This window comes from Phoenix dactylifera, chromosome 1, assembly GCF_009389715.1.
Source record: "Phoenix dactylifera cultivar Barhee BC4 chromosome 1, palm_55x_up_171113_PBpolish2nd_filt_p, whole genome shotgun sequence".
In the NCBI taxonomy this organism is placed as follows: Eukaryota; Viridiplantae; Streptophyta; class Magnoliopsida; order Arecales; family Arecaceae; genus Phoenix; species Phoenix dactylifera.
Genome location: NC_052392.1, coordinates 24,629,961 through 24,651,713, shown reverse-complemented (window position 1 = coordinate 24,651,713; position 21,753 = coordinate 24,629,961). Strand labels below are relative to the sequence as shown.

The window sequence follows — 21,753 nt, the reverse complement described above, 5'->3', positions numbered from 1 at the left end:
AAGTTTACCATAGATCCATCATATACAAGCTTATATCCTAAACCCATTAGAATGAAAACAAAGACCAAGTTCTGTCGCATGTTCGATGCATAAAGAACATCATGTAGGTATAAGGTTCGACCTCCACGCAACTTGAGTTTGCAAGTGCCAATGCCCTTAACCGCAACTCTGGAGTTGTTTCCCACATGTATCCACCTTGTACCAACTCTCACTCAACGGTACTCCACATATGCTTCTTGGCCTCTAGCTATATGGTCGGTGGCTGCTGAGTCTACAATCCACATAAGATTAGATTCAGCTAGCAAAACAGAGCTAGAAACATAAGCAATACAATGAGAAGCAAAAGTTTAATGGTGTTACCTTCTTCAACTCGTTGCACTTATGAACAAAGTGACCCAACTTTTGGCAATGGAAACACCTTATTTTGGTCTTGTCTTTCTTTTTGCCATAACGCTTGCAACCTTTATGGTATCAGTTTTGTTCTTTTTGGGTCCTCTTCCAGTCTCCTTCCTCTTCCTGCCCTTATTCCAATTTCCAAGTGCCCTTACGCTTGGAGCCCGCAGCTTCCAATGCACCGTTTCAGCCACATATGCAAAACTATGAGCTCTTGCTGCTCCAAGTCATTCATCTTCTAGCTCAATGTGGTGGGCAGTATCAGCAAAGGTCTTTATGCTATCATTATAGGTTAGATTTATCTTCATATGTTTCCAATTATCGGAAAGAGACCGGATTAAAGCTTGTATTTGTTGCTTATCCGTGAGTATATGACCGACTGATTTTAACTCCCTAATCATATTAGTCATCTCTCTCAGATGCTATTTAATTGTATGATTGGGACATTTTTTATATGTGCCAAACTTTATAGTCAACTCTCGGAGTTTGGTCACGGTGGTTCCACCAAACTTATCTTTCAAATATACCCACATTTCATGAGCAGTTGGAAATTGCTCGCATTCACAGATGAGATCATCAATCATGGAGCTTATTAAAATTCCACAACCTAAAGTATCCTTTTATTTTCATGCTTGATAAGCCTCCAGATCTCTTACATGCTGAGCATTGTTCCCTTTACTAGGATCATCCCTTTTCTGATAAATGGATTCAAGTACTTGCTGATCCTCAAGAATATATTGGATCTTACGGTGCCATATATTGGAATTGTTGTCACCATCCAGCTTTTCACCTTTATTCAAATCAGCTATTATATTCTTTGATGCCATGGTCTACCAAGTAATAAAAGACAGTAATCAATACTCAAAATATACACACATATCTAACTTTATGCACATGTAAATTAAATCAATGATAATTTTACATAAGTACAAATTCGAAAGTTCACTATGTTCCCAATCATCATTTGTAAAACAAATGTTCCATCATCATGTATTTAATTGCATTGCACAAAGAACAATTCTCAAATGAGAGTTTCCATCACAATGCTATTTCAACTCCCACTTAAAATGATATTTCCATACAATCAACATTAATTAAATGCACAGAATATTTAATTACAAAAAATACCAAATAGGACAAATCACATATAGCATACACATTAAACTATATGTGTTCACAAGTAATACAAATTTTGTCCTACTTCATACATAAGTGCTATGAAATGCACAAACAATATGTGTACATTAATCTCCGCCTTTAAAACTTCGAAACACTGGTATTTTTCTATTGATTAAATTGCTTGCAAGTTTAGGTCTTATTTTTTCTATCCAAGGGTATAGGCCAATGCAACCTTTTGTACTTTGAGGATTTGAACAAACGGAGAATGTTGCAACACGCTTTGCAGCATTTTGCACATTTAACTCCAAATCAAGTTTCCACTCATAGCACAAAATTCATTTCACAGCTTTGTACTTCTTTTCAAGGAACTCTAATTTTGTCCAAATATTGTTAACCATTATAGTCCAACGGGCCGGTAAGGACCTACATAACCCTTCAACCTTTTCTTCTTCTAATGGAATAAAACTAGCTATCTCAATGTTCATTATTATCCACTTCTTTAAAGTGTTGCCTAGTGATATGATTTGGGTTCATTTCATAACACATCAAGATGTAGTATAATTTCTCAAACTCATAGAGCAACATCCTTCTATTATACTCGGCGGCAGCCCTTAAAGCATTCTCAGCTTTTGCTTTCTTAGCTATAGCCATTTCTAATTCAGCTTTCTGAGCTTCAGTTCTCTTGCCTCTTTTTTTTATTATTATGCGGTGAAGATGCCATCTAACTCACATAAAAAAATACTAAGGATTATACAGAGGCTATTGAAAAAATATATATTAAGAAAATATAACTTAAGCACTTGATATGAAAGAACATTAAATTTAAAAATTTTCAGAACTGGAATCACAATTTTTTGATTAATACATAATTTATTATGATTTTTCAAAAAAAAATAAAAAATAATGCTTTTCCAAAAAAATATTTTTTCTATCATTTTCTTCTCATTATGAAATAAAAATAATAATAATTTATTTTATGTTCAGAAAAATAAAATAAATGTCACAAAACAATTAGGTAAATTGAGATGAGTCCATTAGTATGGTCAAAATTTGATTTTGATGTCTCTATGATGGAGAGTGAATAGTGGAATGGTCAAAATTACTGTTTATCTTTTTCCTTCTTAAGTCAACAAAATTTCAGAAACTCTGAAAAATTTTCAGACCTCATAACTTTCTCCATTTTTGTCCAAAAATCATGAATTTTATATGCACATAAAGCTTGTAAAAATATCTATCCAATGACATTAAAATCATGTAAAAATATGTATTGTACACAAAGTCATAAATCTTCAAAATTTCAGATCTTGTAACCAGGATTCGAGTTTTCTCTCACCACAGTGAGAGTCGGGTCCTGAATCTTTTATAGTAGCTTCTCCTATATGTTGGCTACATCCATATAAATTTTTGGATCAAAATAACATGTATATAGAAAGTTACTATTTTTTATCTAAAACTCTAGTTTATGCAGATTATTCTCAAAACAGTGACCAAATCATTATTTTAATTCAGAAATGTAGAAATTTTATTATAATCAAAACGGATCGAAAACATACTTACTTGTTGTAGATCGAGTTGTATCACTAGCCGCAAGTACAATTACAGAATTGAAAAATGCTTGTTGATCACAGCTCAAGAACTCTTTTTTGCCAAAAAAAATATGGAGAAAGATCACTCTTCTTCTAATTTTTCTTTGTACGTTGTTCTCCCTTCTCTCTTATTATTTTTCTATTCTGCAACTGCCCATATATATAGAGGCAGAAATTAACTACCTTTGGTAGTTATAAGATATCCAATAGGTGTTATTGAAGCATTGTTTCCCTTCAAATAAAATGGATCAGATCAACCCATCATGGGCGGATTGACCCGACTCCAAAAACCAATAGATAGAGAATAGCCCACAAATTTAAGTACATACAAAATAAGCATAGGAGGATAGTAATTTAGTTAGGGCAACCAGAACAATTACCACCGGAAACTCTCCATGAGCACCCTTTAACTTGATACATTTTTAGTTCCAATTAAGTGTTCAACTTGGCCGAGGTAATTGTCACATCTTGGCATTCATCTTGGATTTGAGCAAACATGAACATGTCATATATCCATGCTACTTTAAAATGTTTTAAAGCACTCTTGAATAGCATCACAAATGATATTCTAGGATCTATGATAATTCAAAAATGCACAAACACTTCACAAAATTCAAATTCAACACCACCTACAAGGGAAGGCTACAACTGTTTGACCAAGTCTTGATTTGTTAGAATATAGAAAATCTTATTTTAATGCCGACTAATAAAGGATATTTATTAATATTTGGCACAAGTGATGACACATGACTAATTTGATGAATAACTGGTTCGCATTGGTGTGAGTGGGAGGTGTAAGCAAAAGTTGAGGCTAGCACATGATAATATCAGTAATAGGGCTCGAGAAGGAGAAGAATAAATGACAAATCATTCTTATTGATGTAGCAAAGGGCCACCAATAGAGAATAAATTGGAAGGACAGAAAAAAATAGAAATATGGAAGAGTTGATAATCATCCAGTCTTTTCTTAGGCCCTGTTTGGGGGAGCTGTTGGCAGTAGAGCTGTTGGAAGTAGAGCTATCTGAAGTAGAGCTGTTATAAAAAGTTGTTTGCTGTTTGGTAACTACATTCGTAAAGTGCTGCGGTACTTTGTTTTATATTTGGTAAACAAACTAAGAAAGTACTTTTGTAGGACAAAATTACCATAAAGGACATTGCATAGTATTATACAACAGAACATAATAAAACATAATATAAATTAATACATAAATATACGATATAGTATAATATTATTGTAATATAAAATAATATTATGTTAATATAGCATAATAGTAATATAATTATTAGAGTAAATTAATATTTGGTAATATAACATAATATTAAATTATTTAACATAACATATTAATGTATTATGATATAATGTAATATATATTATATTTATAATATAAAACAATAATAAAAGTATAAAATATTATAATTATTAGTATAATTAATTTCTCATAATATAACATAATATTAAATTATTTAAAATAACATATTAATGTATTATAATGTAATGTAATATAATACAATATTTATAGTATAATACAATATATAAAGATATAAAATATTATAATTATTATTATAAATTAATTTTCCATAATATAACATAATATTAAATTATTTAAAATAACATATTAATGTATTATAATGTAATGTAATATAATATGATATTTATAGTATAATACAATAATAAAGGTATAAAATATTATAATTATTAGTATAAATTAATTTTCCATAATATAACATAATATTAAATTATTTAACATAACATATTAATGTATTATGATATAATATAATATGATATTATATTTATAGTATAATACAAAAATAAAGATATAAAATATTATAATTATTAGTATAAATTAATTTTCCATAATATAACATAATATTAAATTATTTAACATAACATATTAATGTATTATGATATAATATAATATGATATTATATTTATAGTATAATACAAAAATAAAGATATTAAATATTATAATTATTAGTATAAAATAATTTTCCATAATAATTTCCCATAATTTCCCATAAAATAATTTTACGCAGTCCAGGGGCTCTTCTTCGTGGTCCACGCTCGAGGAGGACCTCAGCGTGGGCCGCGAAGTTGATGATAAAAAAAAAAAAACAATAGATTGATTTTGGAAGGTATGGAAAAGGATTAAAATTTTTTTCTTCTAAAATGTGGTTCAAGAGATGCATACAAAAATTGAAAAGAAAAATACTTTTTCTTACAGAAGGGAGTCTGACGGCTAAAGTTCTTGGCTTCAGCAGATTTTTAGGTATATAAAGGGACAAACTATGTAATTATGTTATTTTAATATGGGCATTTTTGTCAAAAATATAGCTTTCCGAAAAAGCTGAAACAACTTCCTCCCAAAAACTCCAAATTGGAGCTTCCTCCCAAAAGCTGTTTTTAGCTTTCCGCAAAAGCTGAAACAGCTTTTCGAAAAATTTACCAAACACAATTTTTCATCTAAAAGTACTTTTGGAGGGCCAGAAAGTGCTTTTTGGCCCTCCAAAAGCTCCCCCAAACAGGGCCTTAATTATTTGTAGTCGGTTTTATATGTTTTCATTCACTAAGTATTTCTATCTAGGACAAGCTCTCATATTTTTTTAAGATCTTCCATATTTTTTCTCATAACCTCCATCAATATTAATTTAGATCTTCCTTTACTTATAAACCGTCAACCTAAATTAAAGAACCTCTTTGTAGCCTTCTTGAATCTTCTTAATATATACCCATACGATCCCAATCGATTTTTTATTATATTATCTTTAATTTGCACAATACCTATAGCTACTTTAATGTATTCACTTTTTAATCCACTATTTTTCGTTTTGCCGTGCATCCATTTTAACATAATTTTCATTTATGCTATGTTAATTTCTTTTCATATACTTTCTTTATTGGTCAACACTTTAAGCTAGAAAATATTGCAATTCTATTTGATGTTTATAATTTTTTCTTCAAGTCTCCAAAGTATACACCTGTCACATATTATTCCTGATGCGACTCCCCACTTTATCCACCTAACTTTAATTCAATTACATATATTTTCATTTATCTCTCCATTATTATGTATAACATATTCTAAATAAAAGAATCGATCATTTTGTGGTATCTCTTGTCCAGCAATCTATGTGGAAGCGTATGAGAAAAATGTGGGCCTCGAGCATAGGCCAATAGTCCATAGTCTAGTAGTAGAGAATTTGCTTTTGCATCCATTTTATAATAACTATCTAAAAATGTTCTTAATCAATTAATGATAATGGCTTAGATTCATATGGCTTTATCTGCAAATGGGTCAGATTGGATCAAAACATGGGCACAACCCATACCTGATCTTTATTTTAATCGAGTTCAAAAAAAATAAATTTAAATCTAATCTAATTCCCTTTAGGTTGGATAATAAGCAACATGTAAATATTATCAAAATATATTTTACATAGAATTTGTATGATAGCCCTGCATGACTAATCAATAAAATAAATCATTGACCAATTATATCATGAGAAGAAGGCTAATTTTTATTTGCAATTATAGTTTCAAAATATATAGCATACTAGTTCAAATTCGAATTGAAGAATTTCAATTGCAATTTATAGAAATGAATCTTATTTTCGAGTCTAAATCTAATCCAAATAACTTTAGCTCAGGTTGGACCGTATTGATTTTGAATTGGTTTCATATAATTTAATCCACTTGCAGCCCCTGATATATGCAATATATTAAAACATAACATATTTATAACATCATAAAATTCTAAAATTATTTATATATTTTTTATACAATTGTTATATATCATGTATATGAATTGTTAATCTAACACCATTCGCTTCAATATTTCATTTACGACACTAAAACGAAAACCGAAGCAAAACTACTGCACCGCATCCCCTCATCCGCCCGCTCCTGAAGCTTCTTCTAATCTTCTCCCGTCGTTTCTCACCCGTCGGCTTCCGGTGGAAGTTAACCATGAGACTGGCTCCCAAGGTGATCTTTCTCGTCCGAGATCCCGACGGCTTCGGCCCCGCCATCGCCGACGCCCTCCGCCCGAATCCCGATTCCAATTTTATGAGGTCGTAATCCATCCCCTGGACCAATCCCAAACCCTAAACCCCATTTACGGTGTTATGAGATCGATCTCTCACGATTTCTTGACGAATCTTTCAGAGAAACCTCTTCGTTCGAACTCTCACTGGAGAAGTACGGCATTGGCGACCGCAAGGCGTCGGGGGATTTGATCGAGTTTGTAGACCCCCATGGATCGCCTCAGGCACGTCAATTTTCAGTATATTTTGTCTCTCTTGAGCTACAATTTGGTGTTCTTACGGTGAACTGTGTTTAATTACTATATGTTAAATGATATAGTTTGTGTGATTATAGATGTAAACTGATTTCCGTGGGTTAGTTAATTAAATTTGATCTTGTCCTCTTATCGAATTTTGGGTTCTATTACTTGATTCTCCTAGCACGCAAGCAATTTAGTTGGTTGGCTTCCAGGCAGATTTGATTCTTGATCCAGTAATGTTTCCTTTTTAACAATTTCGTGTTTGGAAGTGCATCCTGAAATTATTTTATAATTGGTACTGGTGAAATTATTAATTAAGTGAGACTTCTCATGAACGACTGCGCAATAATGCTGGATGCATGATGTCTAATTTGGGGTCCTTTGTCTTGAATGTGGCACATTTTAAATATTTATTTTATAGAATAATTATTTAAAGGTTATTTATAGAAAGAAGAGCTTTTCTGAGAAGCTATATGGTTCCTTCTGTAAGTGAATCTGAGACCTTGAAGGGTATGTTTTGGAACAAACATGAGAGATGTTTACTGTGAATTATTTTGCAGGTGTTTCATGGTTCTTTTGTTATAAAGAGACAATACTTTGCAATAGTCTTCCATTGCTTTGGATGAGTTGAAGAAGTGTTTCCTCTGTCATGCAGCCTGTCTGCCATATTTATTTTGAGACTATGACCATGTAATTCTTCCTAATGCATACCTTTGTCATCTGGTTTCAAGTATATGTTGAATTTGCATTTTTATAGAACAGAACCTCCATTTCAAGAATCACTTACCATATACAAGATTAAGTAGGATGTTCATTTTGAAATATTTGTTCTTATTGTAAGTTGCAATGGAAGTATGAGCTTGCTTGATTTCGTGGCAATTTATTTGGTCCAGAATCATTGGTTGTCATTGGCTCACCAGACAGTTCATGAAAACAAGGATCAATGGTATGGGAAATTTGGAGGTCTTATTATTGGAGGAGATTGTATATGGTTGTTTTTATTGGCATAGATTATGTCGAGTTTGGTCAGAGATCATGCAAGTGCTAACTGTTGCAGAAATCAAGCTTGAAACTTCAACCCCTCTTCTATTTATTGGAAGCTCAAGGAAGTCTAATTGTTTGCTGGAGCAAAATGCGTGAGGCTACTGGATGCTGTGAGGCATTTTATTCACTTACTTGAGCTTATGCATGGATCGGGAAATTGTTGCCTCGCTCGAGTAGGACTAAAGAGGAAAATAGGCATTTGAGAATAAATTAATAAGCAAACACTGATTTGTATTTTGTAATGATTTGGTGTCTTACTGAAAAGCAAAATAGGGGGATCCCTATTTGTGATTTTGGGACTTACTAACAAGATCAGGGATTCACATGGCTTTCTACCTATGCTCATGGCCCCATTGACTTAATTCTGGCCTTCTGGGTGTTTTTCTCCCGGAAGAGTTAAAATTATCTGGTGTGCATTGGTTGACTTTACTCGACTCCGATCACCTATGGTTCTGTATGGTGGTTGCTTGCTTATTTTAATATAAAAATATTTTGAAGATTGTCATTGACCAGGGCTTCATGGATGTACTGTTTGAACCACAAAACAAGTTTACAATATCTGACCCACCTCAAGGCAGGGGGTCTGGAGGGTATCAAACAAAACTTTACAGATAATTCTGAGTGTTTATTTATTTTGGTTTTCTCTCTGGTGCTGTATGAGTGTGTTAAAGCAAGGGATGTGAACAAAAATCTGTGGCAACACATATTGGGGCACCTTAAATACATGATTTAGAAGATGGGCTTTTCCAAAATTCAGCTAGTTAACGTTTGGCTTGTGTTTCCTTTTTTTATATAAAAAAAATGTTTCTTGATCAGTGTTATATAACTTCTATAAGTTGCTGGGTAGGTGCTTGCTAATGCTCCCTTATGTTTACTTTAATATTTGAGGTTGAGGGTAAGGTATGATGATTGTATTGTTTGGTTGGCATGGTTGTATTACTGATAGACATTCATGATGCATGTTAATTATAGTGCAGAGGTGTGGATTCTTTAGGATTTTTGCCTGTGTTCTCTGGGTGGAACTTGGTTAGGAGGTTATCTAAGAGAGACAACTCTAGTTGGTGTGGCATTTGATGTGTCCATCATTTCAATAAGAGCTACACTTTTTAAGTTCATAGTGAGAACAATTTCTATATTATATATTCAGGGTTATATCTTATCTCTAAAAGTTTCAGTATGCATGATTAGAATATGATGGTCACAAGTTTTTGAAAAGTGGGCTGCTAAACGGACTTGCAAACTCCTGTCCCATGGTGGGGGCAAAAAAATCTCATACTCTGCCTTATTTGGTTTCTGTATTTGTTCTTGTTGACTAGAGTAGGCAACAAATTAGAGAAGATTTTTCTTGGAAGGAGCATGAGGGGTGGGAGGTGGGGAACCTATGGGATGAGATTTGGTTTGTGAGGCCAGGAAGGAATGCTTCATTTAGTATTAACAAATTTCAAATTGGTTCAAGGTTGTCTTCAAGTTGGAATGCTTCATTTAGTATTCCCAATGCAAAGCAAGTTGGAAAAATAGATACTTGAAAAGAAGTAAATAACTGGATTTCCTGAAGAAGTCCTACACAATCCTCGTAGACAGTGGAGTGCAAATAACGGAATGGACCCTAATAGAGGTCAAATATCCAAGTCTTTTATTAGTTTTTGCAGAAGTCTCACCGTGATTAGCTTAATCTGGGGCTGGTCTGAGAGTAGAGACTAGGGAAGCTCTCTCTCTATCTCTCTAGAGAGGGGGGGGGGGGGGGGGGCGCGCAGAAAAATGGCATCTAGGTGCAGCATCTAGGAAGCACCTGTATGAAATCATAATTAATACTATACAGTAATTGTTTATTCATTCCACTATCACTTTTAAGTTAGTTACATGAAAAAAGGTTTAAAATCAACAGCTAAAAGAATGGACCATGCACTTGTTTCTGAATTAAGTTTAGTTTTGATTAAGTAGTAGCAATGATAAAAGATACCGGATTTAAAATGGGAAGTGTTAGGAAGAGGCACAGATGTAGGAGTGAGATTCCGATATGTGCTGATCTCTTAAAGTAAAACTGAAACCTTGATTGTGAGTGTCCATCACCATTAATTCATTGTAGGACTTTTTTTGTGTTGGGAAGAATGTGGAGGGTAATGAAACATTGTGGATGAGCTTGATGGATCATGCCATCCAACAAGCATATAAACTAGAACTATGACAATTTGGATAGTTGGAATGAAGCAGAGTTGATATCTTTTGCTATAGCCTATATGGCAGATGGTTTGGAGGGGGAGGAATTGTTGGATTTTCAAAAGGAAAAAGCAAGAGAATGGAGGTAAGATTTTGGTTGTTTTTTGATTGCGTACCAATTATTTGGTTGATCTTACCATTTTTGGTTGGTTGGGTGGCTCATTTTTGTCCATGGTATATTCTTCTTCTACTTCATTTGATTTCCTATGAATTCCTAGGTTACAATCCCTATATATGTATGTGTGTATAGGGAATAAAATCCTAATATATACTGTCTTTTGCCCTTACGTTTGCATCTCAATATTTTTTATGATACTCATATAACCATTTAAAAAGAGTAACTAAGTTGGAGATGTTTAATTTTGTGCTGGTTATATGATAATAGATTTCTATGAGTACTAGTGAGTTTCTGCTTTAAACAAATTCACCTTGAGAGAAGTAACTGCTACACTTGACTGGATTGCACATGAGGACTCTACAATTTTCCAACTATACAAAATAAGTGTTTGCAATAATTCAAATTGGTTGACATAATGAAAATAAAGAATACAATTTGTGGCATGACTTTAAAAATATGCTAACTAATGAAAGTTTTGTTCTAAAAACCTGAGAGCTATACATACATATTTTCGAGAAAAGCTATACCTTCTCGAGGAGGAGGGTAACTACAGTGCTACGCTAAGGGGACTAGGAACTAAGAGCTAAAAGATAAATACAAATAATGAAAATAACTGAAAGGATAAAATAGAACTACTGGTCATTCATTAGTCAAGGGCCTCTTCTCATAATTACATTCTAATATTTATATATCTTCTTTTTAACCGTCAGTCAATTGTGGCTTTCTAATATTGACACATGTCATCTTTGGTTAATGCCACTTCAGCCATTTTCTCTTGGCAGCTCCCGCGGCCAATTTCAGTCTCTCTAAACTGTCTGTCTCCACTTTCCACATCTTAGTCTTATGGTAACCATCTCCACTTCTTGACTTCTCATGTCCTACTCTTGGGTCTCTACCCTGTATCATGCCGATGATTTAGCTACATGAATAACATGGAACATAATCAGCCTTTAAGTCAACACTTAGCCTCTTGGGTAGACTGTACCCTCTATTGGCTTATGCTTCATCACTTGTCTTCGAGACTCAGCCTATGCCTCTTAACATCACCCAACCTACCTTGTATGGCGCCACGTCGTAACTTGATTGGCCTACGCGCAATCATTTCCTGGTCCATCTTTTAACTATCATTCAACCTTTCTCAAGTCTGGCCATGTTTCCTCATCTTAGTTGATCTTCGTGCCATTAATTGGAATGTGATGTAAGCAGTCCTATCCAATACTCTTTGACTTTGGTTAGTGGTCTTTACGCCCATCCTGTTAAATTAGACCTCAATGCCCAGCCTACTTCCATTACCAAGGGCATACATTATAATTACCAGCTTTTGGTGCTGCCACGTGGCTGCTATCTAACCGGATTTCAGGTTGTCACTATTGATTAGGATGTGGCATAAACAAGAAGTCATATCCAAAAAATTCCATAGTAAGTGTCCATCCAAGAAACTTCCCCTTTTATGGTTTCTACTAACTCCTTTAACTGTTGCTTCCATAGAGATCAATTTTATGAGTTAACATGAAATTCTCAAAAGAGTTGGAATGAGTTTAAGAAAGAAATTGGAAAAGGTGCTAGATACGGTGGATATGCAGGAAAAAATGTATTCAGATGTCATGATTACTGAATAGATTTTGAAAATTGCGGGAAAGAAAATTTACATTAGATTGCAATTTAATTTTGGGAGTTAGGAATATAAAACTTTGGAACTTGCTGCAAAAAAGGCAGGATTATGAACAATAATTATTGCGACTTTGATCATTGATAACTTGCATCAATTGCATTTTTTTCGATACCATTAGAAATTTATGTGCATGAGCAGCCTTAGAGTTGACATAGTAGCAAGTTTCCAACTGCTCCCTTTTTTGTGGGCAAAAGTAATCTAGTATCTGCTCAATCATTTCAGGTGTCCATCTTGCTCTTACCAAATTATGGACCTCCCATTGCTGCATGTGCTGTCAAAGAAGTTTTGGCACTTATTTCTTCAGAGGAAAGTCCTAATCAGCCTATAATAATCCTTCCATATGTCATGAAGGCTCTGAAGGTTAATCAAGAACTGGCGAATCCAGCATCATCTGAGCAGAAGGTGATGCTATGTGGAGCTGAAATACAGGGCACAACTGACATTTTTCAGTCCATGATTGCTGAAACTGCCACCGCTCCTTCATCATTGCAAATTCATTGCGAATCTTTGGCTTGCTTGCTTCAGATGGTTCGTGTCTTAAATCTGCCTACAGTGCTTATTGCATCATGTGCTCGAGACCAAAGTAAAAGATCTGCTGACCAGGAACTTGAGGTATCATGATGGGTTTGCTGAAGTCAAATATGCTAGGATTTGGTGAATAATTCAACTATAGTTTTTTAAATTACCTTTGGTTTCTGTGCATGACATATGCATAATTTAGGTTGATTTGTAATGAGTCTGGTGTAGATAGATTATCAAGATCAGAAAAGTCGAGATATTTTCTTTCATGGTTGTGGACTTGAATATATCATGCTGGGCATAATTTCAGTTCGAAGGCATCTTGTCTGACACACTGGAAAAAGTATCCACAGAATATTGTTCATCGGGGAATGAGCAAGATCAAAGATTCATAATTTATTTTACAAAAAAAAACATTTTTTTAGAACTTTTTTTATAATATCAAGTTGCTTAGATTTTGTTCAGCCGATTCGTTTGCTGCTGCTTTTTATGGAGACTAGTAGTCTTTTGTCTAGAAGACATTTTGCTCAATTTTTTTTTTTTTGTGTGAATATTTCTGTGTCGATACTAGTGAATGTTTCCCACTTCTGAACATAAATACTTCATTCCCGGCTACTAAAATTTATAGTGGAGTCCCTTCACAATCATTGCCCTTCTTGCACTGCAGGAGCTGTAGGGTTTTACATGCAAGAATCCTGATTTGTTTTGACATGTTGCTTCTGAAACCTCTAATGAACCTTAAGCTGTCCCCTGTACAGTTCACAACAAGAAAAGATCTCAATTTCTCTAGCCTTCTGTTATATTCTCTATAGTTATTTGCATCTCGATGATTATTACTGATTGAATTTGACACTTTGAGAAGTTCAACTGGGCTGTTATGAAGAAGATTATCTAGCGATCCACTTGGTTATCTAAGAACATTGTATAATAGCATCAAAAGCTGCTGTTTGGCAATCTAGCATATGTAGGAGAAGAATCCATTTATTGTAGCTTGCACATCATATAATCACGTCGCACTCCTATTTTGCAGTAATCTATGATAGCATTGGTGGTCATGGTAGTAAAGGGCTTGTAAGCACTGTCCCAACTGCTACTTTTCTAATTCTTATTCACCATTATGGCTATTGTCTGCATCCCTAGTTTATTGTGTTTCACCAACTTAGTGTCTTGATTTCCAGGCATTGTATGAGGTGGGGCGTTTCTTGGCCAACCATATGGGTCTGTGCTTCTCCATTGAAGGACTCCAGCAGAAAGAGATTGAGAAACCGAGGAGTGTTCAAGAACCATGGCGCGCATTATATGGATAAGCTTGCAGGCAACTGTTAATCGTACTAAAATGTGGATTTGTAGGCCTATCATTAGGTGAAAAATTCTCGGAAGGATTTTGCTCACCAGAATGTGAGTGTATGAAATTATGCTGAAGAAGTAGACAGTAGATCCGTTTATCAATGCATATTTTCTGTCGCTAAACTGACAGAACTCTCTTCATGGAACTGTTTTGTCTTGTGATGGAATAGTCATCAGCATAGTTGCGGGCTCGGATGTTAGAGCAGTATGTTTTGAGCCATTTTGGATATGGTTACATGAAAATTTTATTGGTTGAACGTCTTGTATGGTCATTTAAAAATGGTGAAAGTAGCACAGATATTTCACGTAGAACTGTAACATAGCTGAAGCATAAATCCCTCACTGGGCCGCCCACTGAGCCTGTACCGTGTTAGAGGCACCTCTGGCTGTCATTGAGAACTACAGAAGTTGCATGACAACCAAGGAAACTTTTCCTTTTGTGATATTTCTGTATGACTCTGAAAATACCATTTCATGGAGAATATATAATTGTGCAGTAGGAATTCATTGACGGCAATGGTTAGAGTATGATTAGCTGACCCATGGAGGGAAAGAAGTTTTTCCATAAAAAGGCTTTGCAAATTTTATAATTAGTGATTCATTGACATTTCTAGCATTGACTGAAAAGGGATCCAATATTTGGTTAGCAACTGGGAGTCGAAGAGCTACAAGAAATATTGATAGTTAATAGAGATAGACTACTCTACTCTTGAGATGAGAGGTTCTCCGCTCCTCTCAAGTTGAAAATTAAATTTATTGGATACCTCAATAGAAGATCCACGAAATTGATTATGATTTATATTATTAAAAATATCTAATAACTAAAAATTACATATTTTTTCTGGTTTCTAATTTATCATCAAGTGGACGCAAAAAATAAATGGTTAAAATAATTTTAGATTATGTTTTGCTATAAGATGAGTATTAAAATCTTTTGATTTTAAATATATGCATATTTTGATATGTGTAAATCATGATAATGAGGTGGACTTTCAATTCAAATATTTTTTTCCATGTATTTTAGCATACTAATATAATAAAGTTTATCTATTTTTGTATCTATATAATCCATAGGTTAGAACAATCTAAATACAAGATTTTTTGTTTCTAAATATTTTTAGTGATATAAACCATGTAGATTTTTAATTTAAATAACTAATTATTGATTTTAAATCTAGAAGTCATAGATATCTTCTTAGCCGGAGAAAAATGTAGTCCATTCCTAATTAATTTCTTGTCATCATAGGCATCTAATACCCATAGTTTCGCACTAAAAACATAGCACGAAGTGGCTCTGCACGGATCAAATCGACCATTTCTATTACATGGCATGCTCCCACGGCTGGTGCAAATAAGAAGCGGCTGCGGAACCGCGACCTCCCAAACAAATAACGTGCACGCCCAATCTGGTTTCCGAGGCCTCACAGGGGCTTACGGCGGAACAGGTTGCGATGCAATCTGCGGCTCAAATCGTAGAAGAGGTGACAAAACCCTGCTAAGCCAATGCCGCCACTGGGGGTCGGGCCCCGCTCCATTTCGAAACCAGAGAAGAACTCGAAGACGAAGAAGAAAGAAATTGAAGAGGCGAGAGAAGACGCGACGAAACACACGCTGATAGATAGATAGATAGATAGATAGATAGACAGATGGGCTCTCGACGCTCGCTTCAGACTCTTCTCCATTCCTCTCGCATCCGCCTCTGCGTCGCTCGATCCATCTCCTCCACTCCCCGCCTCCAGAGTGTTGGATGGTTCGACAAGATCAAAGGTGTCATCACCGGCAAATCCACCACCGATTCCAAGTCCTCCTCCTTCTCCCTCATCGGTCCGCCCCTCCCTCCCTCTCTCTTTCTCTCTCTGCGTGTGTATGTCGTTGTAATTATAGAACCTTTTGATTTGATTTGTGGCGTGGATATGATATGGGGCGGCTGTAGAATTCGCCGATCAGATGGAGAAGGCGCGGATGCTGAATTCCTTCAAGAAGTTCGAGGCCGGCCGCTGCAGCGGCGCCACCGTCTCCGAAGCGTTCAAGAAGCAATCCGTCATCCTCCGATACCTTGGCTCCATCGATCCAACAGGAGAGGTTAGTCCTCTTTTTGAGAAAAGAATTTTTTTTGCCGATTTATCAATTAAATACGAAATGAACTCATTTCTATGTAATTTCGAACTTTGGTTCCATGTCAATGTACTGAACTAGATTGTTCTTGTGCCTTTTCTTTAAAAAGTTTAGGTTTTGTTAGGTTTTATATGGTTCTGTTTATAAGATACTACCTGAAAGTGCTGTTTCACTTGCAGAATCTCCAAGCTAGCCACAAACATGATGCGACAAAGCATTGCAATTGCACGATAGCTGATGTTGAACATGTACTGGCGAAATATACATGGGCCAAAGAGGCACAGAAGAAGATAGATAAGTTAAAGGAGGATGGAAAGCCATTGCCGAAGACCTTTAACGAGGTACTTCTGCTTCCCTTAATTAATATGTTTTATGAAGCAATGTTAACTATTGTTACTACCAGAATCAAATCATATGATATGATGGATTGGATCTTCTATTATGACTCAAAAAGCTACCCATTGTGTTGTTTTTTGGCAAAATTTAAGAAATATTGCCAGAACTCCTATTCAAAATTAAAGGGAAGGTGAGACCAGATCATCTATTGTTCTATTGTTAAATGATGGATTGATTATTCTACCATTGAATATGTACATTCCTGTTTTATCATTATTTTGAAGCGCATGTGGGTGCATGCCATTATGATTTTTTTCATTTTTGTAAATAATAAAAAATTTGGCTTCATTTTGAAGTGCTCTATTCACAGACTGTAGTAAGGAATGAAAAATTCGATTGCATAAATTGAGTGATTAGGACTGCTAGCAAAATTTGTTCTTATTTAGCTGTGGTTAGCCTCAAAGAAATTGACAAAATTTGTTCTTTACTGTCAAGTTCTTTCTCTGATCTTTGTGATATTCTACTTTGCAGAACTCACCCAGTTTAAGAAGATTGCTATTCCTACTCTTACATTATGAATGAAAAGTATTTTGCTAAATTAAATTATGCCCTATCATTTTATATGGCACTTCCACAGAGCCTGATCAAAAGCAGAAACTGCAGTGTCATCTTATCCAGATTTGATGAAACAACCTATCAGTCTAACAGCTGGTGCTGGGTTAGTATCCAAAATCATTAACCATGTGCAAGAATTGTAAGGAGCCTTCGTAGTTGACTGCATATTGTGGTCTTGGAGCTGAATTTAGATAGAAATATTGGCTAAATATTCCACAGAACTCTATAAAATTGTTAGTCTGTCATAATCATTTTGGATTGGAATTAAATCTCTTTATTGGAGTTTGAATTATGGCCGGAAATCTAACATGAAGATTTACTTAATAAGATGTTAAAATCAGCAGATCATAGATGACCATTCCCGTCAGTTTCTACTCGAAGATGTGTCGGTGAATTTTCAAGTTGTATAACATATTTATCCTTTTTCCATGCTCGAGAGGGGGGGTCGGAGGGGAGGTGGCATGGTTTGTTATTTCTTTGAATTTAAGTCTTTAAATTTAGGTTTTTAGAGATGCAGTTAATGAAGATTCTATAGTATCTACTAAGGTTGATCCTTGAGTGCATCAAGTAATCATGGAGGCTATTGTGTACTTCTGGAGAAGGCTTTATATTACCAATAAGTTTGCAGTTTGCCCATAGTAATCTCAGATGTACTCCGTCTGCTTGAATTTCATTTTTACACTAGATAGCATACTAGATTTTTTACTCCCGAGTGTTATGTGCTAATATATTGGATTATTCTGCCATAAGTAAATAGTTTTTGATGTCACCTAATCAGTTTTATTTCTGATATATAAATAAAAGTACCACTTTTTTAAGACTATGAGCCTTATCTTGTTTTCTAGGTGCAAAAATTGATGGGCTCAACACCATTCGATGTTGGCAAGTCTAATTTGGCGAAGAGCAGGGAAATAAGCAGAAATGCTATCTGCCCATGTGGATCCAAAAAGAGATACAAAAGGTCTGAAGTTATAGCTTTACTAATATGCAGCTCCAAAACTTGATTTTTGATAATTCCATACTATGCTCTAGTTTATTTTTTCTATAAGGTGAACCAGTAAAGTTTTAAAAACAATCAGAAATTAGGAAACAAAGTTGGCTATATAGTGAGCAGTCTAGCAGGTCCATCGTGAGTGCTTAAAGTGACATAACGGATTATTTATTGGAGAAAACAATGTTTAACCAATAAATGAGCAATTGCAACATATATGTTCTTGTCGTTGACTGTCCTATCAATCTACAAGTAGGACCCACCTCTTCGCACGAGTAATTTGGAACATCCATTGACGAGTGTTGAATTGCATATTCCTCAGTTTGATTTAACAAACCTTCATACCTCACCTAAGGCTTGCGATGGTTCTAAAACAAAATCAGATAACCATAACCATGAAGCCTTGTCCTAATAATTTAGGGTCGACTTTAGCAGTACTTATTCATGAATAATACCTGTTAAAAGCTACCCCTGGTGTCATTATGAACTTTTGCTAAGTCATTTATCATAACTTCTACCATGTCAGATTAAAATATTCTCCTTTCTCTAGACTCTTGATGCAAACTAGAGCGCCAATCATTACCAGGATCTCTTCATATTTGTTGCAGTCGAGGATAATTTCATCTAGTTCTCCACTGATTTATCTATTAATGCACCTTCTGCATCTCCTTCATTGTAGTCATCCACAACTGCATCCTCCCTTGCTGTATTCAGCTTTGTTTGATTGAACCCTCCATTTTACCCAAGATACATAGTAGGCCAATTTGTTTTCTTATGAGAGTTACCCTAAGTTGTCATTGGTATGTATCTGTATTGTTCTATAAGTTTGTACCCATGTTACCATGATATGCATGTCACATAGCAACACAGTGACCCTTCACCATGTCATCCACTCATCTGTTAGATATGTCTTCATGAAATTCATCATTCTTTTATATGACTGATCCATGACAATGGAACCGATCATGATGTGATACCTCTTGGCCATGATTTTGTAGCATCAATGTTGTCCCTCACTTATTTTATGTTTTGAACTAACAATATAACATGGTGACTGGGGGAAAAAAGCAAATTTTTGTGCAAATAAAATAATATTAATTTAGTTAAATAGTCAAGAGAAAGATTTTTGTTTTAAGATGTGGAGTCTAAAGAAGTGGGTGAACGGGCAGCAGCAGGGATGAGATTCTGGAGCAGGTGGAGTTCTCTAGGTAGAATTCAGGTGACTTGAATTCTAGTGATCTAGTCCCTCTTTGTTTTCAGAGCATGACCATGTTGTAGCATTTGATGATGCAACCCTGTATCTTTACGTTAGGTTACAACATTGAATTAATTTTATTGTTAATGGGTTTGTACTTCTGCTTTTATAGGCTTGCGTGGTCATCTATTTGTTCACCGAAGAACTAGGAGCTAACTTTTTCTTATTCTAGACATGCTGAACACTAGTTATACCGCAGAATATATATTTGGCATCAGTTGAAGGTTTGGTTATATTTGCTTAATTGCTTTATCTCTTTCTGTAGAGAGTATTTAGTTATTCTAGATCATGGTTTCAAGTTTGATTTTAAATTGATATAATGTTTGAACTATAGAAGATGAATAGTAGCTAAGTTTAATGAATAATTATTCTTGTTGTGATAGATTGATTTTCATAGAGATTTTTGAAATGCTTGTACCTCAAATAATATCTCTGTAGCAACATCAATGACAATGAATGTAACTTGTGGTTTATGTATTTCGAACCTTAAATTGTCATGATATAAGTTTATGGATTTAAAGCGGATGAAGCGGTACTAATTTAACCTGATCAGAAAACTTACTGCTTTCTGTCTGAATTTCAATATTAAAGAATATTTCCATTTTGTTTGCTAATATATCGCAGCTTATGAAGAATGGGATGCAAAGTTTCATGGTTTTCCAAAATTGAAGTCAAATTTGAGAGCTTTTTAATTTTATCTTTTTTTTTTCCTTTGATATCATAGTTTTACCTGAAGAAGAGGCCTTACTACCTATTAGGTTTCATTCTACAGATCCTTTAACACCCATGCTTATCCAAGGGCAGATTTTTGGAAACGGTGCCTTTATTATTGTCTTGGTTCATATTTTTTGACCCTTTCCTGGATCAGAAATGCATATTGCTGCCTCCCTCTCTGATCCATGCTGGATATGCTTAGGCCATCACTTTTTATCTCTCCTTTACTATTCCTAAACTTCTTCTAAGATACAGTATGTGCATCAATTAATGTTTTTGAATGAATTGATAACCATCACAAGATGCAGTGCCTTTTTGCAGATTGTGCAAATGTTGTCTCTTTTTCTACTCATTCAAATACTAAGCTGTTTATGGGAATATGCTACTTCATGTACCATCTCTGACAGTTTAGAAGTTGGTGACAGGAAAATGTATTTGGCAGATTGTAATATCGATGTTTGTGTCGGATCCTTCAATGAATTTATACTAATTTTTTCAAGAAGATAAGAATGTATGAGTGAGTATATCTTCATGCCACATTTGTAAAACTTCTTGTATATTTTGAACAGGTGCTGTGGAATGACTTGAGGTGAAAACAGCTGGTGGATCTGAAATTCTTTTCCAAGACTCTCAACTTATGTAAGATACACAACTTGTGGAAGTGGTTGTTGCAGCAACTACATCAAATTCGAACATAGTTCAAAGTCAAGCTCTATTTTTATGTAATTGAGTTTTTTAGGTGACATTGCTGTGGGTAGTGATGCTCTAAATGTTAACCATGCTCTTGAAATCAAGGCAATTTACTTCTGGCTGATGGAGGAGGTTGAGACAGGCAGTTACAGCACCGACCATTATATCATCTACTGTAGAACTGATACTGCAACAATCTTCATCATTTTGTAATTGCAGAAGCTAAGTAAAATGCGAGAGAGCATTTTCTCTACATTCAGAGGTGCTTAATTGAAGCCATGGTGTATCGATGTAGTGGTTATACTTTGACTTGAGGGATAATTTGCAGAGTTGAAGCTTGATTAGGTCATAAATATCAAGTAGTTTCTCTTAATCAACATGGTCTTTCATCTGTTTAATTACCGTTTGTTCGTTCTTTTCCCCATTTCCTTTTATTTTTAGATTCATACGAAGACATATGGGATTTGAAGGTTTCATTATTTTGATTGCAAGAAGATTTGATATAGTGTATATTGATATGTGTTTTTTTGAGTTGTATCATTATTCTGCATTCATTTTCAAAGTTTCGTTTGTGGCAAGGAAAAAGAAAACGATAGGAAATGCGGTTGGGCACTTGTTGGGTTTCCAAACTGCCCACGTGCACAAAAATTAAAAAAAAAAATAGAGAAAAGAAAAGATCATTTGGGTTCTGAATGAGTTCGGATCTAGTCTCTGTAGCTGGCGGTCAATGGTATAAGAAAGG

The 21,753-nt window shown here is 34.7% G+C and overlaps 2 protein-coding genes across 4 annotated transcripts; both read left to right on the top strand.

Moving 5' to 3' along the window:
• The first annotated feature begins 6,928 nt into the window (after positions 1-6,928).
• On the top strand, positions 6,929-14,552 carry LOC103716790. The gene is made up of 4 exons (XM_008804953.4): positions 6,929-7,166; positions 7,261-7,363; positions 12,652-13,041; positions 14,127-14,552. The coding sequence occupies exons 1-4, from the start codon at positions 7,063-7,065 to the stop codon at positions 14,253-14,255; spliced, it is 726 nt and encodes a 241-aa protein (XP_008803175.1). The 5' UTR covers positions 6,929-7,062; the 3' UTR covers positions 14,256-14,552.
• Positions 14,553-15,641: 1,089 nt separating this feature from the next.
• On the top strand, positions 15,642-21,521 carry LOC103716789 (protein translocase subunit SecA). Of its 3 annotated transcripts, XR_605597.4 has the most exons (6): positions 15,666-16,119; positions 16,229-16,377; positions 16,590-16,751; positions 18,207-18,322; positions 20,891-20,960; positions 21,061-21,521. XR_605597.4 is itself a non-coding variant. In XM_008804952.4 (5 exons), the coding sequence occupies exons 1-5, from the start codon at positions 15,942-15,944 to the stop codon at positions 20,907-20,909; spliced, it is 624 nt and encodes a 207-aa protein (XP_008803174.1). In that variant the 5' UTR covers positions 15,667-15,941; the 3' UTR covers positions 20,910-21,521. The 3 variants fall into 3 exon arrangements, 2 of the variants coding, with proteins under 2 accessions (XP_026664159.1, XP_008803174.1); XM_008804952.4 differs by having other exon boundaries at positions 15,667-16,119; positions 20,891-21,521; XM_026808358.2 differs by lacking the exon at positions 18,207-18,322 and having other exon boundaries at positions 15,642-16,119; positions 20,891-21,521.
• The last annotated feature ends 232 nt before the right edge of the window (positions 21,522-21,753 follow it).

Coding starts and splice junctions, on each gene's coding strand:
- LOC103716789 (XM_008804952.4), top strand. CDS start 15,942: ATGGGCTCTCGACGCTCGCTTCAGACTCTTCTCCATTCCTCTCGCATC. Junction 16,120..16,228: donor CTCCTCCTTCTCCCTCATCG/GTCCGCCCCTCC, acceptor GGGCGGCTGTAG/AATTCGCCGATCAGATGGAG. Junction 16,378..16,589: donor CCATCGATCCAACAGGAGAG/GTTAGTCCTCTT, acceptor TTTCACTTGCAG/AATCTCCAAGCTAGCCACAA.
- LOC103716790 (XM_008804953.4), top strand. CDS start 7,063: ATGAGACTGGCTCCCAAGGTGATCTTTCTCGTCCGAGATCCCGACGGC. Junction 7,167..7,260: donor CCCGATTCCAATTTTATGAG/GTCGTAATCCAT, acceptor CGAATCTTTCAG/AGAAACCTCTTCGTTCGAAC. Junction 7,364..12,651: donor ACCCCCATGGATCGCCTCAG/GCACGTCAATTT, acceptor CAATCATTTCAG/GTGTCCATCTTGCTCTTACC.